This window comes from Molossus molossus, unplaced genomic scaffold (genome assembly GCF_014108415.1).
Source record: "Molossus molossus isolate mMolMol1 unplaced genomic scaffold, mMolMol1.p scaffold_m16_p_1, whole genome shotgun sequence".
Taxonomy (NCBI): Eukaryota; Metazoa; Chordata; class Mammalia; order Chiroptera; family Molossidae; genus Molossus; species Molossus molossus.
This window is the reverse complement of record NW_023425344.1, coordinates 243,624,643-243,637,126: the sequence shown is the minus strand read 5'-3', so window position 1 is coordinate 243,637,126 and position 12,484 is coordinate 243,624,643. Positions and strand designations below refer to the sequence as shown.

Genomic DNA, 12,484 nt, shown 5'->3' with positions numbered 1-12,484 from the left:
CACCCTGTATTATGTACAGTATAAGTTCATGTTTACCATCTTGACTTACATATAAATATAATATTAAATTCTTTTTCTTTTTTTTATCCTCACCCGAGGACATTTTTTTCGATATTTTGTTCAGATAGAGTGGGAGGGAGAGGGGGTGGAGGGAGAGAGAAACATCGACATGAAAGGGACACATAGAGTGGTTGCCACCCACACGACCCAATCAGGGCCAGGGACAAATTGCAACCGAGGTATGTGTCCTTAGCAGGAACTGAACCCAGGTCTCTCCAGACTGCAGGCCAACGCTCTACCGCTGAGCCAAACCGGCCAGGGCTATAATATTAAATTCTTGAAAATTCAGATTATTATAGTGGGGAACTTTGAAATTCAAGTAGAATAAAACTTTATATTGCTAAGAGAATATTGCCTGCTACCTCGTCTCTCTCATATTTTATACAAACTGTTTCCATCGCATGGGGTACTATTCTGTGGGACTTTTTGTTGTTGCTATTAATCTTCACACAAGGATATTTTTCTAATGATTTTTATAGAGATTGGGAAGGAGGGAAAGGGGGAGAGACAGAAACATAGATGTGAGAGAGACACATCGATTGGTTGCCTCCCGCACACGCCTGACCAGGGCTGGGAATTGAACTAGAGACCCTTCTATCCATGGGGCGACATTCTAACCACTGAGCAACACCAGACAGGGATTTGTGGTATTTTTAATGTATTGAATTTGAAAAGAAAATGTTCACTACAAATTAGAACAGAAAATTTAAGAGGTACATATAAACAGAAATTTAAAAAAGAATTTTAGATAAATGAACTAAATAAAAATGTTATTCTTTTCTTACATTTTGTGTATATTAATAGAATTTCAAATGAATATATACTACTCATGTGAAAATACATATATTTTGTATCTTACAGTATATAACATATATATTATAAAAAGGTAAATTATCTTTTGGGCCACAAATCAAAGATAAATGCAATCATATCAAAAGCACATAAAAGGCAACTTAAAGATGTTGGGACAATTGGGGCACACAAAGAATGGCTGCAATTGATTAAAACATTATTTGATATAAAAAAAATTAGTCTGAAAAAGAAAACTAAAAATAAAACTCATCTTTCACCACTGAAAGTGACTTCTGCACCAATTCCTACCTCTGAAAATTAATAGAGGGAAAGAATAAAGAACTCATCCTGTCTTTACACTAGGAAATGTATTTCAAGCTGATCAAATAGCCCAAGTGGATAGAGAAGGCATTTCTTCACAAGAGAATGTCATTAAAAAATTTAGAAGAATTGCCCTGGCCAGTTTGGCTCAGCGGTTAGAGCGTCGGCCTGCGGTCCGGAGAGACCCGGGTTCGGTTCCCGCTAAGGGCACGTACTTCGGTTTGCAGTTTGTCCCCGGCCCTGGTTGGTCGTGCGGGTGGCAGCCACTCGATGTGTCCCTTCACGTCGATGTTTCTCTCTCTCTCTCCCTTCCTCTCTCTCCCTCCCACTCTATCTGTACAAAAAATGGAAAAATATCCTCGGGGGAGGATAAAAAAAAAATTTAGAAGAATTATAGAATTTTTAAAAATCACTCTTTCACAAGCTCTAATGAAATAACTGATTCAGGTAAGAATGATCAATGGATGCTAAAACTAATGGGTAAAAGGTTGATGGGAAATGAGATGTCACCTTCAGATTACAATGCAAATCACAGGGGAGGAAGCATAATTGTGAAGTGGACTAATAGCACTGACATCACCTGCACAGCCACCCTTAGGTCATTTATAGAGGGACAACCATCCAGATACAATGCAATATAAAACATACAGTAGCATTTACGAAGTATTCTTACCAAAAAATATTTAACCTAAAACTCAGCAAGCCCTCAGATCTAACTTCCAGTTTACAAGAAACATGGAGAATAGATGAACAAGTTAACCCTATGAAGAAGCAATCTGACAAACACAGAGTTGGAATATTCCACAGGACAACTAAGTTTTTTTCCAAATTCAACATCATGAAAAAGTAGGGTAAGGGGAAGTGGGGAATCTGTTCTGGATTAAGAGATGTAACAACCAAGGGCATTATATATAGACCTTAATTAGATCCTGCATGTAACAAAACAACTGTAAAACACATTTAGGGGATAACTGGTAAAATTTTAATATGAGCTGGATATCAAATAATATTAAAGAACATATGTTCATTTGGTTAAATGTAATCACTGTATTGTGATTATATAGAATGTCCTTTTTAGAAATGAATACTAAAATATTTAAAGATAAAATATAATATCTATAATTTAAAATTCCTCAGCACAATAAAATAGAAGCAACAAATACAGACGTCCCCAACTTAGGATTTTTCAACTTCACAGTGGTGTGAATGCAATACACAGAGTAAATTAGATGAGATATTTAACACTTTATTATAAAACAGGCTTTGTGTTAGATGATTTTGCCTAACTGTAGGCTAATCTAAGTGCTTGGAGCATTCTTAAGGTAGGCAAAGCTATGACGCTTGGTAGATTGGGTGTATTAAATGCATTTTTCACCTTACATTTTCAAGTTCCGATGGGTTTATTGGGACATAATGCCATCACAAGTCGAGGAGCATCCATCCATATGACAAAATGTTAACTACAGTTAAATCTAGGTGAGGGGCATCTATGGGTTAATTACAGTATTTTCTCTACCTTTTCCCATCTTTAAAAATTTTTCAAAGTTAGCTATGTCATTCCTCTACTCAAAACCTTCCAAAGACTTCCCTGAATCAGAGACTACAATCTAGATTCCACAGCATGGCCTTCAAGTCCCTGTGCTGAGACCAGCTATTTCTCCAGTCTCCTCTCTCTCTACCACTCACCACAATGGCCTTGCTGCTCCTCACACAGCCAGCCACTCCCTGTATCAATACCACTGCATTCACTATTCCCTCTGCCAGGACCACTCATCCTTCACACATCCACCCGGTCACTCTGTTAAGGTGTTCAAGCCCCTGCATAAAGCATACTGGATCGGAGGGCTTTTTCCTGCCATTATATCCACAACAGCATGCTGCTACCCTCCAACACTTTCTTTCCCTCTAGCTTGCTCTGTAGTTCTTTATTGTATTTTCATCCCTGACATGCTATATGTGTATGTGCTTGTTTATTGCTTGTGCTCCAATACAATGTAAGATTCTACAGGAATAGGTCCCTTTGTCTCTTTCACTCGCTATTGTATTCCTAGCATCCAGAACAGTGCTTGGCATGTAGTAAGTGCTCAATAAATTTTGTTAAATAAATGAGTATGATTAGGTATAAAACTAAAAGTATGAATTTTTCTTTTCTCCAGAGAAGACTTAAACAGAATATATGTGTCTTCTCTGATCATGAAAAATGTGCTGTAATAATCATGTATCTCTTTTCATGTATGGAATTATCTCCTTGTAAAAGACAACAGTAAAACAAATCTCTTAGGCTTAAAAGTATTTTGCTCACACTCTATGTTGTAAATCATTTCTCTTTCCTAGTAAGAGAAGCTAAAAATATGGAATAATTATGTATTATTAGTTTTCTAAACACAAACATGCCTACTAAGTAATTAGGTTGAGACAAACAATTAAGATCAAACTTCACAGCACTTTTCAGTACCTGTAAATATATTTACTTATTTTATTATCTATCACTCCCACACCATCACCACCCTAGGAAACAAGCTCCATTAGAGCAGGATTCCGTCTTGTTCACTCCTACACAGAGCAGGCACTCAAAAAAGTAATTTCTGAATGAAATAGTTAATAAATTCTGCTCAATTTTATATGAAAATTCCTATGTGATGCACTCATGCACTGTCTTCTGAAAAGGATGTTACTGTTGTCAAAATCACTTCTTAAGGTCTTTATATCTATAATGTATGTTCATCCTCTAGGCTTTGCATTGATACGATATAAGCTTCTAGAAGTTAGTTCATGAAACATACACATACTTTTTTTTACTTAATTATAAATGACACCAATAATAATGTCACTTTTTCCTCTTTTTAATCTTTGAAGCTAAAACCAGTTTGGGCTTTTGAAATAGCTGCTAGATATCATTCTCTCCCTTTTATTGAGAACAATGAAAATGTAAAGTACTTTTTTAATGTTTCAAAATGTACACATTATGTGGAAATTCTTATACTTCAAAAAATGGTAGTTGGGCATCATATTAAACGTACAGCGAACTGTGGGTTAAATAAGCCTGTCTGGGGATTCCTGTGAGAAAGGCAGACAACTTACTCTATGGGGAAGTTTATGAACAAATCATCTTCCCTCACCCCCGATTTTTATTCTAATTTTAAAGTTATCCCTAAGAGCATCCATGTTTTGGGTATCAACTTTATCTGTTACATGGCTCTCTTTAGGTACTATTTTTTAAAAAGTAACCAAACCAATATGAAGGGGACTAAGGGATGCCTTGGCAAAACGGCAGGGCTGAAGTAGGCACTGAGAACACGAACGAAAGGTGTGCACAGAGCAGAAGGGCCAGCACGGCCAAGGTCACTAACTCTCGTCGACCTCCCCTCAGGGATAGCTGGATCAAGTTTGAGGTGAGTCTCTTTCCCTCTCCCTGGTGGCATATAAACACAGGGTAAGTGAAGGTACCACCTCTTCATTCCTCTCTTCCGCTGAGGAGAAGATGATCAAAGTGAGAACTAGTAGACAAGCAAAGGGAAATCTGATCAGGGACCAGATGATAGGTACTTTGATCAAAGCAGTTGATCATGTCTCTAATACCCTCCAGCAAGAAGATGTAAGAAAAGTAAGAAAATAGAAGCCTTCAAAATGTTGTTTGGTAAAGAACACTATTTCTGTGTAGGAATTGACATGTGAAGTTAACTAATCTAAGATTAGAAAAACATTGTAATTGCCAGAAGAATAATCAATATCTCTATTAAAAGGTACTAGATGCTCTTATAGATCATCTTCCAGAAATCCTGGAACTTATGTCTACTGGTGGAGAAAACAATATTCAAGAAAATAAGGTAATTCCATATATCAAAAAGTTTCTGAACATGGTAGAGTATTATTACCTTTCTCTACAGAGTTGTTGTGAGGAATCACTGAAGGGCTTTATGGGAGACATTTAGTACAACTGAGTTCGTTGTACTATTTCAAGAATGTAAAATATTCACTAGTAATTCCAAACTCCAGTGTGAGTTGCATAGAATAAGATAAAGAGTTTTGTACTCACATTGGTCATCATGATTGTGAACATTCTTTGTAGGAAACGATAATAAATCTGATCACTTGATATGACATGTGGCAGACAGGCATATTTCTGTAGCAGCTTTTCATGAGTTCTCCATTTTAAAGAGGCGGCAGCTCGCTGTTCAGCAGCTGTGAGTGCAGGAATCAAGTCAGGCAAAGATGATAACTAAAGAAGAAAAAACACCAAAGAATCAACAATAAATAATCAGTTGCAGGATTCAGTCAGATTATTCGGCTAACAACACACTGGGGAAGAAAATGTTCTTGTTCATTTCAAAACACAAGGAGATAATCTGATTAAATCAAATACTTAAAAAATATCCATAAGTAAAACATATTGATTCGTGGAAACAAAATTTTGAAAGAGACTGGAATTCTCACAACCCTTCTAATTAAAGTAAAATTTACTCTATTTCAATTTATTCTATAGTCAGCAAATTCTGACCTGCAAATTCCTACCCTTTTGACCTCACCAGTTGTTATTCTTGGAATAATAATTAATGTGAATAAAAGCTGAAAATATGAAGGTAAACTCCAAGGACAATAAATAAAAATTATGCTAGCATAAGAATTGTAGCAAAAACTCAAGCTGTTCAAACTCCAATAGACATTTACTGAGCACCTACTATGTGGGGCAAGCACTATTCTAAATGTCTCCCATAAAGCCCTTCAGTGATTCCTCACAACAACTCTGTAGAGAAAGGTAATAATACTCTACCATGTTCAGAAACTTTTTGATATATGGAATTACCTTATTTTCTTGAATATTGTTTTCTCCACCAGTAGACATAAGTTCCAGGATTTCTGGAAGATGATCTATAAGAGCATCTAGTACCTTTTAATAGAGATATTGATTACTCTTCTGGCAATTACAATGTTTTTCTAATCTTAGATTAGTTAACTTCACATGTCAATTCCTACACAGAAATAGTGTTCTTTACCAAACAACATTTTGAAGGCTTCTATTTTCTTACTTTTCTTACATCTTCTTGCTGGAGGGTATTAGAGACATGATCAACTGCTTTGATCAAAGTACCTATCACCATCAAACTATCAAAAGAGATTAGTGTATCTGCCTCTTGATATATTCAAATAGTCTAGATCTGACTACTTCTACACAACCAACATGCTCATTCTTGAAAGCAACCTCAGTGATGTCGAGGTACTGAAGAGTTGCACTTTAACAACCTAGCAATTATTTAGGTGGCTAGAATATACTAACTATAGCATCAAAATTAAGTATTTCAAAGCCTTCACAAGTATACTCCCCAAACAATTCTAGGAGAGGAAAAAAGGATATAAAATGTGATATAACATATGATTGCAACTGTATAAAATAAAAACCTTTATATAGAAAAAACAGAAAATGAAAATATTTAAAACAGTAACAATTGTTGGAACTAAAGGTACTCACTCTTATAAAAGTCTGTCCAGCCCTGGCCGTTTTGGCTCAGTGGTTAGAGCATCGGCTTGGGGTCCCAAGAGACCCAGGTTCAGTTCCTACTAAGGGGATGTACCTTGGTTGCAGTTTGTCCCCGGCCCTGGTCATGTGGGTGGCAGCCACTTGATGTGTCCCTTTCACATCGATGTTTCTCTCTCTCTCTCTTTCTCTGTTCCTCTCTCTCCCTCCCACTCTACCTGAACAAAAAATGAAAAAATATCCTCGGGTGAGGATAAAAAAATAAAATAAATAAAAGTATGTCTACTTTTTGGCATTTCCAAAATTTTCCTGAACAAACAAACATATATACATACATATATGTGTGTGTGTGTGTGTGTGTGTGTGTGTGTGTGTATGTATGTATGTATATATGTTTGTTTATATATAAACTGAATAAATTTAAAACCTAATCCTTTTAAAAGACCTTCCTAACTTCCAGTCTATGATACAGTGGTACATGGACTTCAAGTTTCTGGGACTGGTCAGCTGAAAGAGTTCATGAAATTCCCAAGAAGTAAGGGGAAAGGCATTGATGTATTCAGACTTAACATAAAAGAAGTAAAAACCAAGTAAGATGTTACCTCCAGTGATTCGTCTTGTAATAATGTTATTAGTTCTTTATGTATTAAATATACTCCAGAATTCAGAAGTTTAGACACCTAAAATGTAGCAATAAAGTCTCTCAGATTTGACTCTACTAGACATATAAAAGTTATAATCATAATTCTTAAAAATACATCCCTGTTAGATACTTATTCTAAAATGAGACTAGGTTAAAACATAAATATTAGATTTATAGAAAAATTAATTGCATACATAACTAGCTTCACAGTCTGCTTCATAACATACTGAAGTGTATAGACATATGAGAGTGAGGAAATGAACATATGGCACTAGAAGTGCAGAGAAATGAATGTATCAGGTCATAACTTGGATATCACAAGCAACAATAAGCCCATGGATGCCTCCAGCATAGATTGGGAAGTCTTAGAGCAGCCTTCAGGGTCAGACAAGATATCTCAGGTTATAAGCATTCATTCTATTTCAGAGCTTCTGAAAGAGGCAAGTTCTACTGAAGCCTACAGTGACACAGGGACAGAGATAATACCTAAGCAATCAAAACACAGAAGACCTTCCCATCAAAGACTTCAGTCAGCATGAGAGGAGTTGGGAGACTAATCCAAATCCTTTGTGAACAGGTTTGAGTTTTTTCCCCCTCCAGACAAACACAATGGTAGATACATTGGTTTGCACTTCACCTTTTTTTACTTATTTATTTTTTACATATTGGGCTTCTGAGTAAAGTTTTATTTGAAAAAAAAAAAAAAAAAAGAGCTCTTGATAAAGAAAATGTTTTAAAACCTTTATATAGGGTTGCTTCTGACTTGTTGAAAATATTTTCAAAATAATAAAAAGGATAAAGTCAGAACATACTAAAGTAATCATCAGAATCTAGCAATAACACTGTTAGAAAAATTTAAATCTACCAGTGTAGACTACAGTATCATTATTAGCCTACCTACATGGTATGATTGTGAGAATAAGGAAACTAGCCACCCAGCAAATAACTATATCAATGATTCCCAAACTCATTCCTATCAGTGAAATATTTTTGTATACACATTTCAATATTTTATTTTTATGGTGTTAACGTATAATGCCCACTTTAAAACATAAATAAAAATAAAATATTAAAGGGATGAGATAAAAATAAATATAACTAAAGAAGCACTCATGGACACGAACAACAGTGTGGTGATTGTGGGTGTGGGGAGGGGACAAGTGTATAAGGGGGATAAATGGTGATGAAAAAATTAAATATAGAATACAAATAAATAAACATTATTAGAAACTCTCATATTGCATAAATATTGCATTCTCGGACTCTAATCTCATTCAACCATCTCTGGAGACTACTAGAAAAATACAAGAATAAATGGTAGCCACGTCTAAATACCCCCTTAGTGCACATTAGAGACAATATTTCACTCAGCTGGCCAGTGCCCTCTGCCCTCCTTCTCCAAAAGCATATTTCTACACATATATTTACAAAGATGATTTAACTGTGCAACAGTAGAATTAATTTACTTAACTATATCATTTAAAGAGAATATTTCCTAGATTTTGTACAATGAATATTTCATTCACACCAGAAAAAAAAATTCAAAAAAAGTTAATCTAACAATGCTTTGACATAGGAACACAGTAAGTAAGGGGATAAAATATTCTCACTGAGAAAGAGAATAGTTATTATACTTCTCATAAAGAAAGGAAATAGTTTACTATGCCACTTATAAAAAGATTTTCATGTGACTGTTTTGAAATTGACAAATTATAGTTTATGCATGTTTACCGCCATTATAGCATGCACGTACCTACTGCAATCATTCAAGAAACATGCCCTGAATTTCAAACTCCAGGGTTAGAAAGTAATTAAATCCATCATGAAAGTTTCAATTCAATTTTGCTCTTACATTATGGAGAGTTGTAACAGCTAAATCTAAAAGTTATACTCATGAAACATGACACACACATAGTAAAAACAATAAATTTAAATAATCTCTCAATTTTCCACTTGTTCTCAAATTCTTAAGTTTAGGTGCAAATTAAATGTAAATATTATAAAGCATATAAAAACTGATTTTATTTCCAAATCTGCAACACCTACATCCATACCACAGTCAGCTTAATGTAAGCACTTAGTATAAATATATTGAAAGAATGAATTAATGACAAAAATAATAACATTTATGTAAATGAATTCTATAAACATTCTAAGAAGAGAATTAAGAAAATTTAAAAATAAAATTAGGACTAGAATGTGAAAAAGATATACAACCTACAAAATACCAAATAATCATCTAAGGCACATAGATAGAATTAACAACAAATGTATCATTTCTTCAGACTTACTTCATAAAAGCAAATGGCAATAGTATATCTGACTGGTACTTCAGGGTCATGACAAAGGCAGAAGAATGTAGAATAGAGTTCCAAGTGGAAGTTTTTAGGATCAACAAAAACAATCATGGCCTGGTGGGAGGGAGAAGATGAGTAGTAAGGAGAGAAAAACATGCATCAATATCTAATATTATAATCATTTCACGTAAATTGAAATAATGCCCTCTGAATAATAATTCAGTTCGAAATCATATATGGAAGATCCAAACGTATGCATATAATTCTGATTTATACATAGAGGTCAATGTAAATTATAGCAATATTTACTAGGTACTACTATATATACCAGACATAATGCTAAACAATAGGTGTCAAATATGGCAATATTTTTAATGCTATCTATTCACATAATTTTAAGTAGTAATCAAAAAAATTTTATATTTTGTATTGATTTCTTAGAGAGAGTGGAAGGATGAGGGAGATAGAAACATCAATGTGAGAGAGAAACATCGACTGGCCACCTCCTATACCCGCCCCATTGAGGATCGAGCCCACAGCCTAGGCATGTACCCTAACCGGGAATCAAACGTAGACCTCTCAGTCCATGGGACAATGTTCAATCCACTAAGCCACACTGGCTGGGCATAATCAAAAATTTTAATCATTACAGATATATAATTTATTACCGGAAAGTTATAGGCACAGTTCTTCCGTACTGAAATATATTTCTTCTCCTGCTCTAGGATTTGGGATGGAATCTGGTTTTCATTGTGTCCATTTTCTTGTTGTAAACCTAATGTACAAAGTTTCTTATAAAACTCCAAAAATCTCAAGTGTTGATCTGGAGTAAATATTCCTAGAGAAATTTAAAACATTTGTTCAACATTTTAATTGAAACTGAAAATTAAAAAGAAAAAAGCAAATTTTAATAAAAACATAATTAGAACCAAATATTTAAATAAGTGGTTAGAGGTCATAAATAAAAGCAACAAGGAGGAAAGAGTAACTATTATGAAGAAATCTAAAGGGTCTAGTGTTTCACTTTAATTTTAATATTTTCATTTTAATAGTATAAACTATGCAATGCAGGAATTATGCCTGCATTAATATCTGCAGCACACATCACACTGTAAACCTAACAAGTCATTATAATAATAATATTATGGCCATTATTGCTATTTACTTATGGTAAATATTTTAAATTGCTTGTCAAAAAGACATGTGTGTCTGCAGAGGAGCTTAAAAATTGAATCAGAAAGATGGCAAAGTAAACTCAAAACAGTTTTGATCAATAGACTGGTTCCACAATCATTATCTTCGGGAGGTAGGAACTCATTATGAATTCCAACCATCCATTAAAGGTCTATGAGCCACATAAAAATGTTTTACTATGGTAGATGGTTAGAACTTAATTGATGTTTACATTATTTTAGTAAGCTAAGAACTGAGTAATACGTTCAAAATACCAAGAATTATGGATGTTATTCTACATTCTAAGCTGAACATCTTGTATTATATATTAATTATTCAAAAATGATTAATAAGGGTATACTTACAATGCAGCAATGGTTAATATACCTGGAGCTTCTTTTATCATTTTCTTTTACCAACTAACACATAAAATATTCAGAAAATTAAAGGGCTGTCCCTACTTCATTGTCATTATTCTTTCAAATAGATTCTATTAATGAAAAAGTCATCCCTAAATGTGTTCTAAATTATGCTACCAAAATTCTAAGATCTCTCAAGATCTGACACACTTAAAGGGTAACTTTACAACTGAATAACTGAAGTTTAGTGACTAAGGTAGAAGAAAAAGGAAAAAATTATCTATAATCTTGAAATTCTTAGGATACATCATACCGTACAGTCCATGGCATAGTTTTCCTAAATGGAAAGATAAGGAAATAAGAATTGATTCATCTGCTTTGAAAGATTTTTCACAAAATGATTTCACTAAGGGGAGTATAGTTTGACTTCTATCATCTGGAAAACAAAACAAAATAAAACACACTTCAAGTCCATTGCCCATACTGCACACTTGGAAATTAATACATAGGCACAAATTCCAGAAATAAATATTACTATGTTAGCCACACAATAATAGGAAATTCCTAAAAACAATGATGATGGAGGTATATAGTGAAGAAAGGGTCTGAGGAGAGTTAAAATTATCAAAAACTTTAATGTCATACTGAGGGGGCTGGACTTTATATTGTGGGCCATAGGAAATCGTATACAAAGTGATTACAAATTAAAAAGCTAAGATGATTGAGGTTTTGAGTCCCTATAACTAAAAGAATTCTAACACCACTAATACCAATAGACGAGAGGCAGGCACAGAAAATCTTTCCGACTCTCTTGCATCCATCTCATACCATTCTGCAGCTTTGTGAATGAAATTAAGTTAGCTTATAATACGTTCTATATGGTGAATGTCTTCACTTTTATTTCTTAGATAACTGTTCTTTAAAAAGTTAATCAATTTTTTGAATATGCCTGCTTAAGTCAAAAGTTTCTGATATATTAGTAATATGTAAGTCTTGATTCTAAATATTCTCTGAATTTCCCATAGTTCTCTTAAACTTTCAGAAATGAATCACTATTTTATTAAGGTTTGGACAATACTAAGTAAAGTGCTGTAACATGCTTTATTAGTATTACTGTTATTATAATCATATTTCAGTACCACATCTACTATTTTAATTAAATGACATTCTTTCCACAAACATTTATTGAATTTCTTACAGAACAAACATTATATCGAGTGCAAAAATGAAACAAGTGACCTCTGAACTTGAGAAACTTAGAGCAGCAAAGAAGCCAAGACAGTGTGATCACAGTTTTCATAGTTGGTATAACACAGGGGTCTGTAAAAACTTTTTATAAACTTCCTAGGCTTTGCAGTTTATCAAA

General features: G+C 34.0%; 1 protein-coding gene across 2 annotated transcripts in view; it reads right to left on the bottom strand.

The window, feature by feature from the left end:
* Positions 1–12,484, bottom strand: part of PPP4R4 (protein phosphatase 4 regulatory subunit 4) — a 104,952-nt gene that overhangs the window by 25,235 nt on the left and 67,233 nt on the right. For both annotated transcript variants that reach the window (XM_036264525.1, XM_036264514.1), the window contains 6 exons: positions 11,432–11,554; positions 10,255–10,424; positions 9,581–9,700; positions 7,249–7,326; positions 5,978–6,061; positions 5,210–5,392 (listed from right to left, as the gene is read on the bottom strand). In XM_036264525.1, coding sequence (XP_036120418.1) covers positions 5,210–5,392; positions 5,978–6,061; positions 7,249–7,326; positions 9,581–9,700; positions 10,255–10,424; positions 11,432–11,554 — 758 coding nt within the window. The remainder of the gene's footprint in view (positions 1–5,209; positions 5,393–5,977; positions 6,062–7,248; positions 7,327–9,580; positions 9,701–10,254; positions 10,425–11,431; positions 11,555–12,484) is intronic.